Genomic DNA, 22,965 nt, shown 5'->3' on the forward strand with positions numbered 1-22,965 from the left:
CTTCCCCAGTATGCACGGCTTTGCGGCATCCCACGGGCCTCTTTAGGACCAAGAGCTGACTCTCAACATTTTCTTACCTTATCACTTTCCCTTTGTGGTCGCCAGCTGAAACTGTGCACCTGAAATGGGGACATGAACCCACGTGGCCGGGACTCAAACCTGGCCAAACCCAGACTGGGACTCAAACCCACACAGCCGGGACTCGAACCCAGCCAAAACCCTGACTGGGACTCGAAACCCTCGTGGCTGGGGCTCGAACCTGGCCAAAACCAAGAATGGGACTCGAACCCACACAGCCGGGCCTCGAACCCAGCTGAAAACCCAGATTGGGACTTGAACCCATGTGGCTGGGACTCAAACCCAGCCAAAACCCACAGTCTTCCAACTGAGATCACACACCTGGTTTCAGGACTTAATGAAGCTCAGGTTCTTGACGTCTCATCGCAGAAAGAATTCAGTGAGAGATAAAGTGATAGGTAAGAAGTGGATTTATTTAGAGAGAAACACACTCCACAGACAGAGCGTGGACCATCTCAGAAGGTGAGAAAGGCACCAGGGTATGGGGTTGTCAGTTTTTATAGGTGTGGGTAATTTCATAGGCTAATGAGTGGGAGGAGTATTCCAGCTATTTCAGGAAGGGCTGGGGATTTCCAGGAATGGGCCACTGCCCACTTTTTGATCCTTATGGTTGGTCTTGGAACTGTCACGGTGCCTGTGGGTGTGTCATTTAGCTTGCTGATGTGAGCGTATTACTAAGGCTCAAGGTCTAGTGCAGTCGACTTGTCCGCCATCTTGGACCCATTGGTTCTAATCAGTTTATGTCATGTCCTCGGGCTATGTCATTCTTTCAAAGGTTGTGCCCTGCCCCCTTCTCCTCCTGTTTCAGAACCAGGGACAGTCCCATTTAACCTGGGACAAGTTGACCAGCTGTCACTGATATGTTCTGTTCCATGTGAAGTAAAGAAGTAAGAAACAAAACAACTTGAAACGTCTATCTTTGGTAGGCATGGACAAAGGTTTGGGGAAATGTGGTAGCATTCCACATCAGCACGTTTCTAATTCCTTAAAGGTATTAGAATTTTGTCTTTTTCCTCAGTGTCCCTAACGCTGAGCCCTGGTGAGATGGTCTTGGGAGGTTTAGTCTCGGCCACTGGACCAAGAGGACGTGATTCAAGTCATTGCCACCTTTCCAGAAGAGAGGTTCTTGTTTGATGCCAGGTAGTGAGTTTGAATGGACAGGCTTCTCCTTGGAATTGTAGGCAGTATACATCACGAAAGGGACAGCAGTAGTGGGGTCTAATTTAATTCCATTTTCTTTGCAGCCCTGATAATATTGCTGCAGGAAAAATGAATTTTTACTTTCTCAGACAAAAACGATTTGAATGTGAATGTGCTCCAGGGAAGTCAGGGGCTAGGAGAAGGTCTCCAGTGGGCTTAAAAATATTAAATGGCATATCACAGAATTGTTTCCAACGCCCCCTGTGCCTGGCCTGGTAATGGATTATACCAGAAGGGCCTCCTTCCAGACTGTTCAGAAGTCACATAAAATCATATCAGCCATCTTGGCTAAATGTTATGTGTTTTCGGGCGTCTCGTTGGAAAAGGTATTTGAGTATAGTGCTGCATATTCTGCATACATTGGTGGATGAAGCAGTTAAGATAAAGATTCTAGAGCCTGGCGTCGTGACCACTTACAAATAGGACAAGTTTCAACATGAGTGGAAAATGGCCAGTGTTTGTCATCTTCCTTCCAGAAAATGATGGTTGCTTAGGGATGTGGTTCTGCTGGGAGACTTTTTAAATGGCAGAGGGATTGAGTTATGGAGGGAGGAAGACTCGGGCCCCAAAGTGGTATCAAGAGGAGGCTGGTGAATCTGGGAAGGGGTGCAGTGTAGACAGAACACCTCCCCCACTAAAGAACAGTGGGGAAAGGGCTCTAGTGCTTGTAAGGAGACATAAGTACTTTGTCTAAACTGAACAATGCCTAACTTACTTTGGGGAGATTCCACAAACCTGTTTCGGTCCCGTTAAAAGCACAAGAAAACCACTTGCCTGTGAGTAGAATCCACACCTCTCTGTATGACCCTTTGGCATATCACTCTGGGGTGTGGTGGCAAACGGGAGGGCACCTGGGGGACGTTATGCTCGTGACCACTTCCCGCAAGCCAGCCCAACGTGACTTTCCCACTCTCAGCGTTGACCCCAGTTACCCTCCAACTTCAGTGACTGAAAGAATAAATCCTAGGCGAAAGCTGTAAAAACCCCTGTCGGGAAGCAGCCCCTTCCTTCTAAGCAGATTGAAGGGAAGGTAAATGAGCAGTTACTGCAGAGTGGAGTAATGATTTTATGGGAGTGAGAGATGATTTTATGGGAGTGAGACATTCTGCATTAGATCAGCAAGAAGAATTGTCCTGTGAATTATAAAACTGCTCCGTGCGCCCCTCATAGCACACCTGAGAGCAGTGGCCTCCATCTGACACTCACTCAGCTGCAGGGGCGGGGGGGTGGGGTGGGCGGCTCTGACTTCCCCGTTTGTTTTAGCGCTGAGTATCAGCCTGGAGCTTTCTTTGGGTTAGGTCTGACCAGCCATCGAAAATATATATTTGTCTTTTGAAAAGCAGGGACTGGATACTGTCAGAAATCAGAGAAACAATTTGGGAAGACATGCAAGGTGCACAGTATTTTACTGGCTCTGGATGTCATTTAAACCCCATGTCCAAGAGGGGTTTGGGGTTTGGGGTTCTTTTACCTTGATGTCCCCCCTCTCTTAGCTAGATCAGCTTGCAATTCACAACCGCTTCTTGATGTTCTTTATTGCCAACACGCAGCCCTCAGGAGCTGGGAGTCTGCGTCATCGCTCTGGGTGTGAGGTACTGCTAGACGTCGGTGTCCCAGACACTTAGCTGTAGGCACCAGCATAGGAAAGAAACAAAATGGTAGCATCTGGAAAGACAGAAAACGCCACAGTAGAGTGCTGGGGGGGGATAAAATCATGCAGCCATACTTCAGTAGTATATCATTCTATATATTTAAATATAATATTTAAAGGAATTCTCTGTGCCTGCAGTAAGCTGTAGAGTTTGCCTCAGAAGGAAAACAGAACAAAGCAAAGCAAAACTTAATTAGTCCTTGGTTTACCAAGGGTCTTGGGACCTGTGCCCTTGGGTTTTCCTTGTTTTGAGAATGTTTTCTGCAAATGGCTGCCCGGGTGCCTGTTCCAGAGGAATGACTCTGTCTTTGCATTATTTTCCTGGGGCTGCAGCAACAAATGGCTGTGACCTGGGTGGCTTTAGACAACACACATTTATCCCCTCCCAGGGTGGAGGCCAAAAGTCTGAAATCAAGGTATTGGCAGTGTTGGTTCTTTCTGGGGAACCAATCCGTTCTGTGCCTCTCTCCTGCCTTGTAGTGTCTATGGCCATCCTACATGTCCTACAATATGAACCGAGGACGATTTTAACTATGGTAAAGACCAGGGAGGGTGGGGACCGAGTGGCTGAAGAGAGAAGAGAGGAAATAGAAGTCCTCTGATTTCTCTAGCAGTCAGTTTCTCTGGAAAGATATGGTAGAGGGTGAGGCCCTGACAGACTCTAATTGTCTTTTTTTCTGTCTTTCTTTCATCTTAGCAAACTGCCTAGTTGGGCTAGAGCTGTTGTTCCCAGATATTTTATGTTACAGAGAAGGCGTGGAACTATTATCCCTACACGATTACAGGTAAGTCCTTGTACACCCAGTATGTCGCATGCAAGGACACAGGAGGATTCAGATTTCACTGACTGAGGGTGGGTTATCCAAGCAGGGACTGGTGGGAACGCTGTGATATCTCCCTGACCCTTTGCCTCCATACTTTTAGGTCAGCACTCTTCCTAGCAGGGGGTTGGGGGGCTTAAGCAAAACTATTCCATCTTCCTTCTTAAAGTGATTGTAGTAAATAACATATGGAGAAGAAAAGGGAAGCTCTTTTAGTGACATTTCTAGAGATTTTGTGATCCTTATTTCTCCCTCTTTTCTCAGTAATACCCAAATAATGTTGAGTTGGGGTTTGTTCATAAACAAGTTGTTTATTTTGACTTGTTTGCTTTACAAATGCCCCCCCACCCCCGCAAAACAAAACCTGACTATAATTTATATAAAGGTTCTGTTGGGTCCTCTCTGCTCCAAACCACTTCCTTTGCAATAGGATAATATGAAAATCACTTTCTTCCTCACTTGTGGTAGAGTGATAATAACACTCAGTGTTGGTACTGAGCTAGACACTGGCCAAAAATTTAGAAGGTTTGGTTCCTGCCCTCGAACACATGAAAATTCAAGATCCCATTTGAATGTCATCCTAACAGGGTCTTTCTTACTGGTTTTAAAAGCTGCTTTCCACTTAAAAGATTTCCTTTGTGGTTAATGAAATGCTCTCTACTGGAATTATTAGTCTTTAATTCTGCTTTTTCTAAGGGCCAACTCTTTGGTTTTTAATTAGCCACAAACCTATAGGCTAATTGAATCTTGTCTACACTCCTTATCTACCCAACCACAGAAGTATGTGAAAGAGTTTCGAGAGCAAACATAGAGACGCTTAGTATTTATGAAAGTTTAATCCTCGGAAGGTTTCTTTACCACATTTTTAATAATTATAATTCAGCAATATTTATTAGTTCTGTGGTTTTATATTGCATTTAAGTGTGGTCTAAATCATCCTTTTCTCTCTCTTTTTTCTTTTCCCTCTTGTCCAAATGAACATCTGGGACCAGAATACACAGTAAGTTTCACTTAATCATTTTAAAATATTCGGCCTAAGATCAGTGGAGTAATTGGAACTTCCCTTGTGCTTCTCATCTTATCAATGTAATAAAAAAAAAAAAAAGAGGAATAATTCAGAATCAGAAATATTTAAATGTAGGCTATTACATAGTTATATATAATGCAATAATTTGAATGCTCTCATTTGTTCAAGAGTATGAATGTTAATTTAAAATGCCTTTACATAATTAACTTTTGCTTGTATTTTTAAATAGCTTGACTGCTCTACTTGTGATAGTTCACTGTAATAGAAGAACAGTTTCTAGCAATGTGGTATTAAAGAGATGATGGTAGTTATCAATGGAAGGTGGGGCTTTTCCTTATAGTCTGTGACCTGATCCCTCATAGAAAGACCTTGAAACGAAAGGTCAAACTATTGACTTACGTTCAAACTATTTTACTCAGATTGGACAGTCTCGGTGGCTTGATAAAGTCGTTTAATTTCTACCTGTCCTAAGAGCCTGTAGAGTCATTACTTACACTAAAAAAAAAATGTCTATAAGGTCATTGTGTTGTGGTATTTTCCTTTGGATCATTTTCCCCAGTGGCAAACAGGTCAAACTGTCATAAGAAGAAAATGGTTAACTGAGCTGTGATGGAGTTGAGTTTTTAGTCTTAATCAAAACAGCCAAAGAGGAGAGAGATGGTGAGAACTACATGGAGAAAAATGATTCCTCATGTCCTTGGTATGAGCATGGTACATACATGGCACATAGTAGATTCTCAATGAATAGTTATTGAATGACAGAAGGAATGCATGGGTCAAAGGTAGATGGGTAGTCCCAACAGATACAAAAGTGTCACCTGCTTTGGGTCAGGTAGGCCTGAATATCCTCTGGTTCTTACTAGCTAAAGTTCTTAAGTAAATGACCCACAACTGCCAGTTCTTGAACTCATGCTGGTCCATTACTGTGTTCTCACCCATCCTTTGCAAAATGAAAGAAAAAAAAAAGTTTTCATAAAATTAATTTATTCCACTTAAAGGACTGTTGATAATTAGAACCCTCATTCTTGGGTATTAAAATGTCTTTTCTTTTATGAAATGAAGGAATATATATAGCACCCTCCCCAATGTCCCTATCTTTGGGGAAAAAAAAGGCAGTTCTATGGCAAAATACAATTTTTACAATTTAGAAGTCAGAGAAACACTGTTCTAGAACAAGGAGCTTAACTTCTGTGAACCTAAGTTTCTTCATCTCTAAAATTGGGATAATCCCTTTTTCAGAGAGCTATTAGTAGTAGGATTCAATGATCTAACACAGGGATTAGGAGACTTTTTTTGTAAAGGGTCATATAGTAAATATTTTCTGCTTTGTGGGCCAAACAGTCTCTGTCTTTGAGAAAGCAGCCAGAGATGATATGTAGAGATATGGGCTTGGTCATGTTTACCCAGGCAGTAGGCTGCATTTGGCCCCCAGGCTATAGTCTATCAACCCCTGATCTAATGTATGGAAACTGTTAGCATGTTGCCTATAAATAGCAGGCAATTAAATGGTTCCCAGACAGCACTTCCCAGCCCTATCAATTGCACCGTCTTCAAGAGGAAGACTTAGGAATCTTTTGAATCCCACCTCCATTGACAGTCATGCAGATTAATTCCTTTTAAGCCTCCATTTCCTCATCTGTAGGAGGGGAAAATATGATAACTTTCTCCTGAGGCTGATATGAAGATTATATCAAATAATCCACATGAAATCTCAGCCTAGTCCTTGGTGCATGGTAAATCCTCAATATTCATGGTAAATCCTTCGTTATTATTACATATCATACAGTGCTGGAAGCTGCCATCTTTAAAATGGAAGTTCTATGGATGAATAAATGGGACTATATGTTGGTGCCCCTCAGTGCAGACTGGGCTCATTAGACTGGACGGTACTAATTTTCTAGGATTTAATTTGATTTTATTGATAGCTGATGTTACCCCATTTCCCACGTCTCCCAAAGCTTGTGCGTGGACTTTTCATTTGAAATGTAATCCATAGTTGCAAGGCCAAGAGAATTCTTGTCCCTATAACAATGCAAAGGCAGTTATTTGCTGCCTTAGAATTGGGTCACCTTGACTTGACCCAAAACTGATGGTACTTATTCTCCATAAATTCATGACACTACTGTGAAATATGGGGGTGATTAACAGAGAAATGAAGTCTGCAAAATGTTTAGTGGTATTGTGCTCATTTTTTAAGACTATGTATTAAAGTACTGAAAACAGAAGGCAACAGAATGGAAACCATGGTTCCTGACAAAGCAATCCCCACAGGGACGCACCTCCCATGGAAGCCTTTCCCGCCAGTCTCCATCACCATGAACCCTGGTCTCTTGCGCCCACCTCTGTGCAGGCCACGGAGGATTTCTGAGGGGCTCATAGCCTTTACTTCTGCCCAGCCTCTGCCCCACACTACTGCTGCAGTTCTAATCATACAGTTCAGACTTTTAAAGGGACACAAATTATTTCTGCTTGAGGAAATTTGGAGACAAAACATGAAGAAGTTAGAGTCGTATAGTCTCATACTCAGCCCCTTCTGACTCTTTAAGTATTACTTGATTTCTTCTAGGCCCTCATGTTTTTGGTCAATTCCTCCCTAATGTAATCCTTGGGGTAGTTCCCTAGAGCTGCCGTAACAAAGTATCACAAATTGGGTGGCTTAAAACAACAGAAATTTATTGTCTTACAGTTCTGGAGGCTAAAAGTCTAAATCAAGTTGTCGGCGGGGCAGTGCTCTCTCTGCAACCTGTAGGGAAGGAATCCCTCTTTGCCTCTTTCTAGCTTCTGGTGGCCTCTGGCATTCCGTGGCTTGTGGGAGCACCACTCCAGTCTCTGCCTCTGTTTTCACATAGCTGTCTTCCCTCTGTGTGTGTCTGTATCTTCACATGGCATCCTCTTCACTGTGTCTCTCTCTTCTTCTTATAAGGACATCAGTCATATTGGATTAAGGACCTGCCTTATGCCAGTTTGACATCATCTTAACTAATTACATCTGTGACGACCCTAATTCCCAGTAAGATCACATTCTGAGGAACTGGGGTTAGGAATTCAACATATATTTAGTGGGGACCCAATTCAACCCATAACATCATCTTTCAATTTTAGGTTAACAGTAATTTATTACTGAGCACCAACAATGTGTAAAGCATTATGCTAGATGCTAGGCTTCATTAAGCAATGACCCCTGCCCTTTAGGAAGTCACAGTCTGGTGGGAAATAGTTAGACATTCCAGTCAAAACCTGGGAGTCATCTGCAAGTCCTGGAGTTTTCTGGAGGCAAGATGGGACAGGCCATCACACAGCTCAGGGGACAGGCTGGCACTCAGACCTGGATGAGCTCTGAGCTGGGCTAACAGCAGAGGTTCAGACCAGAGGGCAGAATGAACGGCACTGGGCATCCAGCCAGAAAAGCGATTGCAATGTGAAAGGGAAGGCCCTGGCCCCTGCAGTGGGGCCGTGAGCTTCAGAGACAGGACTAGAGTCCTCAAGAAGATGTACAGGTGAGAACAGGACACAGCCCTCCTACATAGGTTACTTGGTCATGAGATGCTGAGCTGATAAAGTTGCCAGCTTTAGCAAGTAAAAATACAGCATGTCCAATTAAGTTTGAATTTTCAGATTAACAGCAAGTAATTTTTAGTATAAGTATGTCTCAAAAATTGCATGGGCTATACTTATACTAAAAGAGGGCTCATCTCATGTTTTTTTCAATTTATTTTTTATTTATTTATTTTTGGTTTCGCTGGGTCTCGTTGCTGCACGCAGGCTTTCTCTAGTTGCGGCGAGCAGGGGCTACTCTTCGTTGCCGTGCACGTGCTTCTCATTGCGGTGGCTTCTTTTGTTGCGGAGCACAGACTCTAGGCGCACAGGCTTCAGTAGTTGTAGCACGCAGGCTCAGCAGTTGTGGCACAGGGAAGTCCCCTCATCTCATATTTTATCTGGCAAGCCTGTTGGGGGGAGGGGTGACAGTGGGGCAGAACTGGTCTCAGAGACTAATGTACAAAAATCAGGCTATAAGAACAGGGGCACATTGGTAGGCCAAGGGAAAGGGAGGAGAGAGAATTGTATAACTCAGGAAACTGTCCTGCAGTTGACATGCCACATTAACAGTGGGGCCAATCACATGATATGTCATAACTACGTAAGTGCTTCCTGCCTCAGTTAGGATTAGCTCAGGAAGTGAAATGGACTGAATGGGGCGGAGTAGGGGAAAATAAACTGAGAGCAGGTGAATACATAGCTGTCAGTATTTCAAGGAAGACCAGTGCTATGTGTTACAGTCGAAGTGCAAACAGAGGATTGTGCAAAGGAGAGAGAAATTCTGCCTGGGAGAATTGTGGGAAGATTTCTTGGAGCAGGTGGGGTTTGAGCTGGACCTTGGGGAGAGTAGAACTCCCACCTGTAGATACCTGTTCTGTCTTAGTCTGCTTGGGCTGCATCACAAAACACCATAAACTGGGTGGCTTAAACAACAGACATTTATTTTTCACAGTTCTGGAGTCTAGGAAGTTCACAATCACGGTATCAGCTGGTTCATTTCCTGATGAGAGCTCTCTTCCTGGTTTGCTAACAGTCTTCTTGCTGTGTCCTCACATGGCAGAGAGAGAGCAAAAGCAAGCTCTCTGGTCTCTTCTTATAAGGGCACTAATCCCATCATGAGGGCCCCACCCTCATGACCTCATCTAAACCTCATTACCTCCCAAAGGCCCCATCTCCAAATACCATCACATTTGGGGGTTGGGGCTTCAACATATGAATGGAGGGGAGCAAACATTCAGTCCACTGTGTGGTCATTCCAGGCTCAGTGGGCATGTGATGTTGCTGGATCCTGGCTGCCCAGACATGTGGAGGCCAGGTAGTGGTAGCTTTGAGTTTCAGGGCAAGGTCTGGATTTAATTTTCCATAGGGAAGCAACATTGTTCCCAGCTAGTCCACTTTTATTTTCCATCCCAAATATAGCACAGCTTTTCTTTCCATCTCCCCAGTGAGGACCTCTGGGTTTTTTTCTCTCTGGCTGCAGGTGCACACTTTCAGGCCTGCAGTGTTCGTTTTGAAGCTGCCTCCCTCCTCCTGACTAGGACTCAGCCGTGTTCTCACGCTCTCTACCCGGGAGGAAGAGCCCACTCTTCTCTCTGACTACAGGGTCTGCTCCCAGGATTTAGGACAGAGGCTTTCAATTGTCTTCATCTTTTCGCCTGTTTTGAATGCTTTTTCACTGGGCTCTTTCTTTATCCACTGATCCTTTAATCCTAAATACCTCTTCTTGATGTCATTCCAAGCTCCATATTTCCTATCTGTGCCCGAAAGCAAAACTTCCCCAAAGCCAAATTCCCAACTGGGGTCACCATACTCCACCCTCCCTCAGGGAGGCAGAGGGGGTCAGTAATACTCCGGACAGGTGTCTTTTCTCATAGGATTAGTCCAGAGCATTGTATGTCTATTCCTAGGATCCCCTGGGTCTTATTTCTGACTGTCCAGCTTATTACTGAGACCTCACGCTGCCCTCATTTGTGAGAAAATCCAGCTAAGGGAACTTTCTCTTCAGGGTCATCTAGGGCTGCGGTGTTATCACAGTTATTAAGACGTAAAAGCTTTTTCATCACTGTGAGTGACTGTGTGTGTTTAGGATTATGTGGAAATGCCATTTGCCCAGGAAGTGGAAAAAAATATCTTTAGCTCGGTTATAGGAAAAAAAATCTTAATTGTACAGTAAACAAAGAACAACACAACAGCTATTTTCCAGAGGACAGACCATCTAACCAGTTCTTCAAAACCTGCCGGTTCTTCTGAAGTTTATAAAGTCACAGAGGAAGGTGCCCAAGGAGACTGGCTGCTTTCCAAAGTCGCCGATTTTGTTTTTCTAGGGCTAAAAAAAGGCCTCACTGGAGTATGAATATAGCTCAGCAGCATCAATTCAAACTCAGTAGTAATGAAGGGGGGAAGAAAAGGCTTTTCTTCTCATTTGTAAGAAATTGAAAACTCAAGCTATTATAAGTCGATAGCAGTGACCTAGAATATACAGTTGCTATATATATTTTGCTGCCATGAGCACCCACTCCACCAAAACATCTTTTAATATGAATCCGCAGAAGAGGTGATAACAAATGGAGAGCACCTTTCTGTTAGTTGGAAGGGCTAGCCGTTCCCCAAAGATAGTAGTGGGCTGTCCAGTGCTACCCAACATTTTAATTATTTAGTTGAAAGAGGTAGAAAAAGTCAACTGTAAGAAACCAGGGAGTAGGAAGTGACTCTTGCCTGAGAACCTCAGATGGTACTGAGCCACGGTGAGAGGTGCGGTTGTTCAGTGTTGGGTTCGTCCAGCTGGGGAAGAAAGTCGGGCTGCTCACAATTGAGTCGTCAGTAACCCAAGGTGAACTCAGGTTATCTTCCCAGGAGTGGCACTAGGGAGATAGAGGTATTTTTCTGAAAGCAGCTAACTATCCTGGATAGGAATTTCACTTTCAATCTTGACCTCATCAGCTTCCCTGATAATAGGAAGAGCTGATGGGTGCTGTGTGTACAGACCGACCTCCATTCCTCTCAGGCCTCTCGTCCTTCTTAAGCTCCCCCTCCCCCACCTTCCACTGAGTCCCAGCCAAGGGTAGTAGAAACCCCTAAATTGCATAACCAGGAAATAGTTACAAGTCTAGGGCAAATACATTATTACACCTGAACTCTAGGAGTGGTCTTGTTTGGAAGGAAATTAGAAGCCAATCTGGCCATCTCAGCTACTATGTGAGCTAAGATAGAATGGAGGTCCCTAAATATTCCTTTTTTGGCATCATGGAGATGGGGTAATGATGGCAGTTAGGTCTCTGCATCACAGTTAACCCTGAGTATCCGGGGCAGTATGTAATTTGGGGGTGGAGGGGGCAACGGAAGTATCCCTTCTTAGAAACGGGGCCATATGAGCTGGGACCTGTTAGGGACCAGGCCATAGAAACAGTCGTCCAGCTGGGGACGCTGGATGAGCAAGGCGCAGGCCATCCTCCCAGAGAAGGTGGTGAAGTCAGGTGAGTCATGGGTCATGGCATGAGGCTGGTGTCATAGAGTCAGAACAACCAAGTTCAGAAGTCTTCCAGGTTCAAGAAAACTTAGACAGAAACAGTCTGGAACCATTTATAACTATCACTAAGATGGTTCATAGCCAGTTAAGTAAAGGAAACAACGGGTTATACTGATTTTAACACATTTTGTTATTGTAGAATAACAGTATCGTTTTGAATCTCCAAAAGGAGGCTGTAGTAGGCAACACTTCCCACACTCTGTCCATGAGACCTTGGATTTTGCAAAGCCAGTCTTCTAAAACTTAGGGATGCTCCAGAAGCTCCTCTCAGGGTCAGAGCTATTACGTGACCACTAAATAGGCCAGTGGACCAATTCTATTTCAGTAAATGTTACTTTTCTCCTAAATTTTAGTGGGCTAATGTGTTGCCTGAAGATTACTATGACTCAAATACCAGAGTTTTTTTGGAAGAACTCCCAACTGTAATGTTTTGTTTTTTTTTTTTTTAAGAATCAGGTGACACAGAACCTGCAAGTTCTTTTCAAGCAAAGTCAATTCTGTTAGACCAAACAGCCAAGGCAGCAGTACATGGGGATGACAGTGAGCTTATGCATTCTGATTTATTTCAATTTAGAAAATGAACTTCGTTGCATGGGTGAACCAGTTACAAACAAGCTTATTTGCCGAAGTGCCTTTGTCCTTATGCAGGGCTAGGACTTGTCTCCACATCTCAGCAACCCAATTGATTGCTGCCTGGGGAAGACTTTGGAACAGACAGTGTTGTTTGTCCGATTTATCCCAGTTCCATTTGCTCTAGCTGTTCCCAAGCTCTTCTTTGTACATCAAAGAAAATTAATTCAGCCATTTTGGTGGGGGGGAGAGCAGAAGCTAAAATATGCTTCTCTACCATAACGTAGCTTTTAAAGTTATTTGCATTTTTAAAAAATTGTAGTATAGTTGATTTACAATGTTGTGTTAGTTTCAGGTGTACAGCAAAATGATTCAGTTATACATATATATGTATATTTGTTTTCAGATTCTTTTCCATTATAGGTTATTACAAGATATTGAATGTAGTTCCCTGTGCTATACAGTAGGACCTTGTTGTTTATCTATTTTATATATACTATTGTGTATCTGTTAATCCTAAACTCCTAATTTATCCTCCCCCGCCCCGCCTTTCCCTTTTGGTAACCGTAAGTTTGTTTTCTATGTCTGTGAGTCTGTTTCTGTTTTGTAAATAAGTTCATTTATATCTTTTTTTACATTCCACATATAAGCAATATCATGTGATATTTGTCTTTCTCTGACTTACTTCACTTAGTATGATAATCTCTAGGTCCATGTTTGCATCTTTTTTTTTTTTAAAGAAATTCACGTTCTTTTTTATTTATTTATTTATTTATTTATTTATGACTGTGTTGGGTCTTCGTTTCTGTGTGAGGGCTTTCTCTAGTTGTGGCAAGTGGGGACCACTCTTCATCGCGGTGCGCGGGCCTCTCACCATCGCGGCCTCTCTTGTTGCGGAGCACAGGCTCCAGACGCGCAGGCTCAGTAATTGTGGCTCACGGGCCCAGTTGCTCCGTGGCATGTGGGATCTTCCCAGACCAGGGCTCGAACCCGTGTCCCCGGCATTGGCAGGCAGATTCTCAACCACTGCGCCACCAGGGAAGCCCCTGCATCTTTTTAAACACCGCTAAGAATGACTTTGCAGAGGACAATCACCAAAGAAAAAAATATCCGTTTAAAGGCATTTTCAATAGAAGATTTCCCTAAGAAGTACTCCTTTCCTTCTTTTCTATTTTCTACTTGTACTGAAAATTAGATTTCTCTTCTACAATTTATTGATACCTACGGAGTTATGTTCAGTTCAAGTTGGTGAGATCAGAGTAATACAACCTTGAAGATTTTGTAGGGCAGCTTTCTTTCTGCAAAAATAAAATAAAACACATATAGATATGGATATACTGAAATAGTACATTTCAGTGATTAAATAAAGTGAATGCAAGTTGCCCCCATGCCTTTCAACTTTTCTAGTCACTAAGATACTCAGAACTACATGATAGTATGTATTTAAGTGAGGAATTTGCCCAGTTGGTTAAGAGGGGTGATTCTTACCATTTTTAACTGAGAAGGCTTGTAATCTGGAAGTTTCCTGCCTGGCCATATGCCAGCCTATATTTGGGGAGTCACTGATTCGTTCCAATCTCTCTTATTTACATGCAGTTCTTTTTCATTTGACGTATTCCGCCTGCTCTTTCACTCCTTGTCCTGCCTCTGTCGTGTGTAGCTATTGGTATTCACAAGCATCCTGTGCTTATTTCTGCCTTGGCAGGTCCAGCTCTAGATTGGATGAGCCTGAATTTAGTTTCCCTCCTCAATTTTCATGGCCGCGCCAGTAGCAAACAATGCCCCGTTGAGAAAACATACTTTCATTCATGCATTTGCTCCTTCTCCCTCCTGGCCTCGCTTCTCCAGTGAGTGGCTGTTACTCAGCATGTCAGAAGAGGGACGAGGCTTCATCAATGGAGGAACTAATGAATGAACAGAAGCCTCAGTGTAGGGTGCAGGCTGGTGAGAAGCAGCGGAGAGGCTGTCATTCATTTCCTCACTGTGGGCTGGAATACGAACAGCTGTTTCCTGCTGTATTTCCATGCTCTGCCTTCTACACACTGCCTTCCTCTCACCCTCCCCCACTTCTCTTTCAGGCCCCACCGCTCCTCTTGGCCACATTTTTCTTCCGATGCAGCCTATATTTGGGAAATCACTCTCTGATTCATCCTCATCTTTATTATTTACATGTGATTCCTTTTTGCCTTCTCTTTGCTTTAAAATTCTTCCACTTTTTTTCTCCACTTGGGTTCCTCATCTCATTTTTCTGGACCGATCTTCTTTGCAATTTTTTTCCAACTATCCTGTCTCTAGGACCACCCACCCAGATGTATAAAATCATATGTGACCCTCGGAACCCAGAACAGCCAAGGAAGCCCAAATATCTCCCCTTCTTTCCTTTGCATCTTTCCCTGCAGGATGACTGAGATTCTGAGTAGATGCGGGACAACCAGACATACACCTTCTTGAAATTGTTGTGTCTATTGAAGATTTTCTATGCACAAAAGAGTATATATATATATTACCTTCCAACTATGAGGCAAACTTTCTGTCCAAATGGAAGGATAGAATTTTTCTGATGAAGAATAAAGAAAGTCGAAAGGTACTTTAAAATCTAGGTTGTCTCCTGCCTCTACATACAGACTCACCGCCCACAGGCTCCAGCCCCAGATTCCTCGAAGGTAATAAATCCTAAACTCTACACCTATTTCACCAGCTTCACTGGAACATTCTGGATGTACGTCTTCTGTTGGTGACAGGAGGAAGCATTTGCAAATCCAGTTTTATTAAGGATCCCATCTCAAGCTGAAATTCCCTGTATGGCTTTGGAGTGCATTTAATATGATAATGTAGAATATAGTACCAGGGAATCGATGTCTTCAGTGGGGTTCCATTAGAGAGAAGGTCAAGTCTATATAGAGTTTTATGTTCATTGATAGGAAGGAACACATGTTGCTTGCAGTCAGAACAAGATGGTCAGAGAGGAATGCGTTGAATTCCAGATAAAAGCTAAAAGGAAATGATCTTTTTTTTTTTTTTTTAATGTTTATTTATTTATTTGGCCGCGCTGGGTCTTAATTGTGGCACGCGGGATCTTCGTTGCCGCATGCGGGCTCTTAGTTGCGGCCTGCACGATCTAGTTCCCTAACCAGGGATCGAACCCGGCCCCCCTGCATTGGGAGCACGGAGTCTTAATCACTGTACCACCAGGGAAGTCCTAAAAGGAAATGATCTTTTAAAAGCCTATAAATACTTCATCTACCCCAAGCCAGCTTCTCAACTCTTCCATTTAATTTTCTTGACTCCAAGCCTCCTTGTAAAGTGTTGCTCTCAGACATGGAAGGATTCCGGCTGCTAACAAGAAATAAAGCATTGAATTATTGGGCTCAATCAGCGGTTTTCAAACTTTTCTTCTTTGGTCCAGGAAGTTCCATGGACATGCCTCACTGGCCACCACAACCCTGCATAACATTTTATTTGTTTTTCTTGTTTTGTTTTTTTAAAAACAAAACATTTTACCATTTTATTTTATTTTACTTATTTATTTTATAAATTTATTTATTTATTCATTTATTTTTGGCTGCGCTGGGTCTTTGTTGCTGTGCGCAGGCTGTCTCTAGTTGCGGAGAACGGGAGCTACTCTTCGTTGCGGTGCGCAGGCTTCTCATTGTGGTGGCTTCTCTTGTTGCAGAGCATGGGCTCTAGGCACGTGGGCTTCAGTAGTTGCGGCACGTGGGCTCCTTAGTTGCGGCACACGGGCTCCCCAGTTGTGGCACTCAGACTCCTCAGTTGTGGCATAAGAACTCTTAGTTGCGGCATGCGTGTGAGATCTAGTTCCCTGACCAGGGATCAAACACCTGGGCCCCCTGCATTGGGAGTGCAGAGTCTTATCCACTGTGCCACCAGGGAAGTCCCGTGAATTTCTTAAATGAATATTTCCCCTATTTATCTTTCGGGTACCTCCTGTTTTTCCTTCTTTGGGCCTGTTTAAAAGAGGCACATCTCTCATTGAATGGATGCACATGGACATATTTTCTCTGCTCTCAGTGGCCACAGGACATACTGAGGGGCCTCAGCCACCATCACCCCCAACTGAACACTCAAATCCACTGGAAACACTTGTGTGCTTTCCTAATACTCAGCAGGCAGCAGGATGTGGAGTCATGAGCTTGAACTCAGAGCCAGACAGCCTGAGTCGAATCCATCCCAGCTCTATCATGTAAATGTTATGATTTGGGGCATGCTACGCAACCTTTCCCTGCCTTTGTTTCCTCATCTGTAAAATGGGGGTAACAGTAGTATATCCCTCATAGAGTTATATGAGGGTTATGGAGTTAATAGATTAATTATTATATACCACATACTTGGAAGAGTGCCTGATGATAGTTAGTACAGTATACATACTATTGTCATTTTTACCTCAGTATTGAGTCATATTTGTGTGTCTCAGTTGGACGTGAGGAATGGTTACCTGGGATCATCATTTTGACCCAAAGGTATTTCAGAACTTTCTGGGATTAAGAAACACTGGGCAATTATAAGTGCTTCAAGGATGTGGAGAACCTGGCACCCTCAGACACTACTGGTGGGAATGCAAAATGGTAGAGCCACTTTGGAAAACCATCTTGCAGTTCCTCAAAAAGTTAAATGTAGAGGTACCATATGACCAGCAATTCCACTCTAAGTGTATACCCAAGAGAAATAAAAACATATGTGCACACAAAAACATCTACAAGAATGTCCATGGCAGCATTATTCATAATAGCCAAAAACTGGAAGCAAATGTCCATCACTTGATGAATGGGTAAGTTAAATATGGTATATCCATACAATGGAATATTATTCTGCCATAAAAAAAGGATGCTAAGTGAGAGAATCCAAACACAAAAGACCACATATTATATGATTCCATTTGTATGAAATGTCCAGAATAGACAAATCAGAGACAGAAAGTAGCTTAGTGGTTGCTTCAGGCATGGGGTAAGGGGGAGGTGGGAGTGAGTGCCAATGGGCACAGGGCTTCTGTTTAGGGTGATGAAATGTTTTAAACTCAGATCGTGGTGATGGCTGCACAACTCTGTGAACAGATTAAGAAACATTGATCTGTACACTTGAAATGGGTGAATAATATGGGATGTGAAAAACATTATTTTAAAAAGAAAAGAAAAATCAAGTTCTAGGTTCAGGTGTGGGCTCTGGGACTCCACCAACTTTCTGAAAGCAAGTCATTAGGAGAGGAGCCTGGGATCTGTTTTTAACAAGCCCACCAGATGAAGCATCATTAAGTAAGTTTTTGAAAAATACTGTTAGAATATAATTTTTACTTTACTGGTATGGGGAGGGATTAGTACCCTTTAGCTTACAGTTTTCACCATGTGCTGGGTGCTATGGCGGGTATAGTATGACAATAATGATGATCATCAAAGTGTATGGTGCAGTTCTTCTAGAAGTTTCGCCACTGCATGTTTTTGAAGTGCAGAGCCCCCAGAGGGCTTCAGACTTGTCTCCCTGGCCCGTTCTCTGCAGCCACATTCCCCTCTCGCCCTAGGCAGGTGTGGAAACTGCAGCCAGCACCACCCAGAAACTGACTATGAAATTCCCAGTGCACTTGCACCTTTCTCTTTAAGACTTGCTTACATTCAGTTTCCTTCTCTTAAGTGTTTCTTATTGCCATAGCAACCCTAATCAATCACTGGACTAAAAATATCTCTTTCATTTTTCCAAAGCATGGCTGTAGTGAATTGAAAATTCAGCTCTGCCATGTATTTTGCATATGCTACTTTCCTTTCCCAACACTGAACCTGGGTGTGCCTGTGTCTGGAAATTATTCTTGCAGGGGCCCAGGTACTTCACTCGTCTTTCCTGGCATTCTTCTTCCCGACTGCAGATTCTCCCATCACTTCCAATACATACAAGTACACGTATTTCATGTTCAACAGAGAACATTGCTTTTCTGCACATTCAGTTTTAGGTGCTGGAGATTTCACAGGTACCCGATGATCACTTTGCAATAAGAGGTTCATTCCAGTGGATAACATTGTGTTTGAAAGGCAAATTAAAGATGCTCAGATACTGGCTACAAAGGAAGTTGGTCCTGGCAGGGAGCAGATGAAAGCAGTACTAGTGAGACTCTTCTGGCTTGGGAGGATCTAAGCTAGAAAATCAAAGAGGAGATGATAGGAGATCTTTTGCCTTTTTTATCTGATTTCTCCATGATACCAGTGTTATTTTTAGAGGGTTAGGGACAAAATACACCCTGGGTGTAATAAAGTGAATATTTGTTATGAGTCTCCTGGCCAAGCTGCTTTTCTAGTTAACAAGAGAGAGAAAAAGATTTTTCATGAGAGAGAAGGTTCCAGATCTTGAATGGGCCCAGGGGAGGAAGGAGGGCAGGGAGGGGCCGAAATGACTCATGATGTCCCCCAGGCTCCGGGGGATGAAGACATTTCATGGCCCCTCTCCCTGCTTCATTGCACTGCTCTGGAGTCACTGCCCCAACCCTCCGCCTGTCAGCAGGCTCATCTCATGGGACCCCCTGCGGTTCCCAAATGTTGTTTTTTGATGCTACTTCTTAACTTTTCTGAGCCTCGGTTTTTAAAATAAGGCCGAGTGAACCAACAGGCACAAAGCCTTTAGATCTAGGAAAGAAGAAAGTTCACCGAGATTCTGGTAGTATTCTTGTTTCCCTACGTGTAGTTGGCAGGGGATCAAGGAAATCTGAGAAGAGGTGAGGGGAGAGGGCCCCTGTGCAGAAAGAGGAGCTGCTAGGCCTTTAGGTAAAGGAGGACAGTAAGAGGATGGACCTGGAAGATGTGATGACACGTCCCCAAAACACAGCAGGTCAGGGGTCACAGCAAGGCTGGAGGAACCCAAGCCTGCTTTGTGGCTTGGCCACCATCCATGTCATGAGAAGGACCAATCAGGTGTTGTGTTGCCACCACTTCAGCAAACCCACAACCTCCCAAGACATCCTTGCACATACACAGTGGAAGGGTCCCCCTACAGACATACCAGCTCTATTTACTCTCCATATAGTCTGTGGGATTTCATGGGGAGGGGTACAACGGGGTGGGCCAACATTTCTCTAGTATCTGTTCAGCCAGATACTGCCTGGCCTTGGACATTTGTTACCTCACCCCACAGCTGTGAGGTTGGTATTGTATCCATTTTACAGATGAGAAAACTGAAGCTCAGGGTGATTAAGGAATTTGCCCAAAGTCTCAGTTTGTGTGAAAAGAAGCTGGCGTTTGAATTAAAGGCTGTTTCACTCCAAAACCTGCATTCTTTCTACTGAACAACCCTACTTGTTCCCTGTGGGCTAGGTGCACACTGCTGCATCTGGACACCAGTCAATGGCAAGTTTTGTGGCATCAGTTCCTAGTAAATATCGCCCTGGGCAATAAGTAGTGGCCATTGACAAAGTGGATGACATCACAGGTGGAACAACTAAGAGTACAGATTTCCCGTCCCATTTCCCTAGATATGTTCAAACCTCAAAGTCAGTGATACTTTACTCAGATGAGAACCAAATGGGTGATTTGGCAGGGAAGCAATGGTTGGATTCTTGAGGTTTGGTGTTATATTGGTTTTCTATTGCTATATAATAAATTTCCCACAAACTTAGTTACTTAAAACATCACACATTCATTTTCTCAGAGTTTCCACTGGGGCTCAGGTTAGCTGTGTCCTTGGTTCAGAGTCTCAGTCAGGTTCGAAATCAAGGTCTCAGCCACGGTTCCAATCTCATCTGAGGCTCAGGGTCCTCTTCCAAGCTCTCTGGTTGTTGGCAGGATTCTGTTCCTTGCGGTTGTAGGACTGAAGTTTGGTTTTCTAGTTCGCTGGCCTCCAGGGGTCGCTCTTGGCTCCTAGAGGCCTCCCTCAGGTTCTAGCCACGTGGCCCTCTCAGGATATGGCAGCTTACTTCCTCAAAATCAACCTGTTTCTTCTAAAAAGAAGTCTTATATAATGTAACATAATCTGATCACCTTTGTAATCTAATCAGAAGAGCAACTATCCCATCATATTCACAGGTCTTGTCTACACTTAAGGGGAGGGATTATATAAAGCGTGCAAGATTATACCAGGGGCTGGGAATCTTGGGGACCATCTTAGAATTCTGTCTACCTTGGGTATTTTAAATTTATTTATCTATTTTTGGCTGCATTGGGTCTTTGTTGCTGCGCGGGCTTTCTCTAGTTGTGGCGAGTGGCGGCTACTCTTCGTTGCGGTGCGCAGCCTTCTCATTGCGGTGGCTTCTCTTGTTGTGGAGCACGGGCTCTAGGCACGCGGGCTTCAGTAGTTGTGACACACGGGCTCAGTGGTTGTGGCTCTCGGCCTCTAGAGCGCAGGCTCAGTAGTTGTGGTGCACGGGCTTAGTTGCTCCGTGGCATGTGGGATCTTCCCAGACCAGGGATCAAACCCGTGACCCCTGCATTGGCTGGCGGATTCTTAACCACTGAGCCACCAGGGAGATCCCTACCTTGGGTATTTTAGTCTTTCCTCCATGTGGCTATGGGCCAAATGGAACTTTAAGCATTCAGTGTTCCCAAATGACATGGAGAGCATAAGAGTCCTCTGAATCCCTTGGACAGCTTCCAGTTTTAGCCAGTGGGTGACACTCCTGATGTCTCTCTTCTTGCATCATGTAACAGTTTGATTGTGTCAGGATTCCCAACTTTTTTTCTGCTCCTACACTCTGACAGTTCCCTTAGTGATATGGAATCCCCCTCACCCTAGGAAATGTGTCAGAATCTTTAGGGGCTGGCATATATTTTGAGAAAGTCCAGAGTTGGAAGGTGGGGTGCTCCCTTCTCCACCCCCTGGATATTTGAGAATGACTAGGTTAGGTGGTATCTTCCCAGCTGGAGCAAAGCCCTTTGTCACAGAAAGCAGATTTGAGCAAATTGAAATTAAAGTAGATGCTCTGATGCCTGAATAACTGGAGGGAAAGTGACTTAAGCCATTCCTAATGGTAGTGGGGAGTAGGGGAGGGAGCCTCGTGTTGGAATAGTATTGGAGCTTAACGAGAGTTGGTGAGCCAGACACATAGACAACTCATTGTGATGATGGAAAAGGAGATAGTGCTGTGACAAAGGAACAGACAGAATGCTATGTGCATACAAGGGATAATCATTCTGAAGTGGTTTGAGATGGCTGATGGGTAAAATTTAGGAAGGAAATGTCAGGCTGGGGGAACTGTAGGCATAAAAGCATGGTAGCCAGAAGTGTTCCAGGGAATGGAAAGCGGTCTTCTGTGACTGGCCATGGGATGAATACAGGGCAAACCCAGAAAGAAGATTCGGGTCAGATACAGAAGACTCCAGGTCTTCCCCTTAAGGAGAGAAACTGAGTCAGCAGAACTTGGGGGTTCACTGGATGTGATGGGTGAGTGTAGTGGATGAAATAATGTCCCCCTCAATATTCGTGTCCACTGGAACCTCAAGTGTGACCTTATTTGGAAGTAGGGTCTTTGCAGGTGTAATTACTTAAGGACCTTGAGATGAGAGATGAAATCACACTGGATTTAAGGTGGGCTAAATCCAATAACTTGTCTTACAAGAAGAGGACACAGAGACACACGGAGGGAAGAAGGTGAATGGAGACAGAGGCAGAGATTGGAGTTGCAGCCACAGACCAGGGAGCACCTGGGACCACCAGAAGCTGGAAGAGGCAAGGAAGGATGCTTCCCTAGAGCCTTCAGAGGGAGCACGACATTGCCAACACCTTGATTTCAGACTTACGGCCTCCAGGACTGTGAGAGGTTACATTTCTGGTGTTTTAAGCCACACTCGTGGTAATTTGACAGCCCTGGGAAACTCGTGCAGTGCAGAAGAACATTCGAGTTCGGTACGGACCATTCAAGTTTGGTGGGCCTAGAGGACCCTTGCTGGGGACAGCCAGTGGGCAACTGGACATGTGAGAAGGGCAGTTGGGGTGAAAGATGTCAGTTTGGGAGGATTCATAAAAAAGGGTCATGGAAAAGTCAGGAGCAGATGAGATCACTTAGTGCAAGAAAATAGGGTGGAGGGCAGAACCTCAGGGACCACCTTCATTCTTCACTGAAGGAATGGAGGAGGGAAGAGAAGGCTGGGAAGGAGCTGCTGTCGTAGGAGGAATTGCTTTGTCACATAGAACAGTGTAGAGAGCCCTACAGGGCGTGGATGAAGAATCAGTTGCTGCTTTGGAAATTCTTTGATCATCAGTCATTTCCATACCATATTGCACTGGTTGAGAAAAAAATGGTAGGAGATGAAAAAGTAGAGCCAGCATGCATCGACTGTTCTTTTAATAGAGTTTGATTGTGAAGACGAGGAGGAATGGGATTGGTTGTAGATTGAGGAAGAAACATAACTGAGGGAACTTGATGCTTGTTTGTTTTTTAAGAATATGACACTTTGGGAACTTCCCTGGTGGTTCAGTGGTTAAGACTCCACGCTCCCAATGCAGGGGGCCCGGCCTTGATCCCTGGTCAGGGAACTAGATCATGCATGCCGCAACTAAAAAGATCCCACATGCTGCAACTAAAGATTCCCACATGCCGCAACTAAAAGATCCCACACACGGCAACTAAGAC

General features: G+C 44.0%; 1 protein-coding gene across 1 annotated transcript in view; it reads left to right on the forward strand.

The window, feature by feature from the left end:
* PITPNC1 (phosphatidylinositol transfer protein cytoplasmic 1) overlaps positions 1 to 22,965 on the forward strand; it is a 258,284-nt gene that overhangs the window by 140,031 nt on the left and 95,288 nt on the right. Inside the window, 3 exon segments of the mRNA XM_036836206.1 lie at positions 3,627 to 3,658; positions 3,661 to 3,714; positions 4,743 to 4,750. Coding sequence (XP_036692101.1) covers positions 3,627 to 3,658; positions 3,661 to 3,714; positions 4,743 to 4,750 — 94 coding nt within the window.

The sequence above is a fragment of the Balaenoptera musculus genome, chromosome 20 (assembly GCF_009873245.2).
Source record: "Balaenoptera musculus isolate JJ_BM4_2016_0621 chromosome 20, mBalMus1.pri.v3, whole genome shotgun sequence".
Taxonomy (NCBI): domain Eukaryota; kingdom Metazoa; phylum Chordata; class Mammalia; order Artiodactyla; family Balaenopteridae; genus Balaenoptera; species Balaenoptera musculus.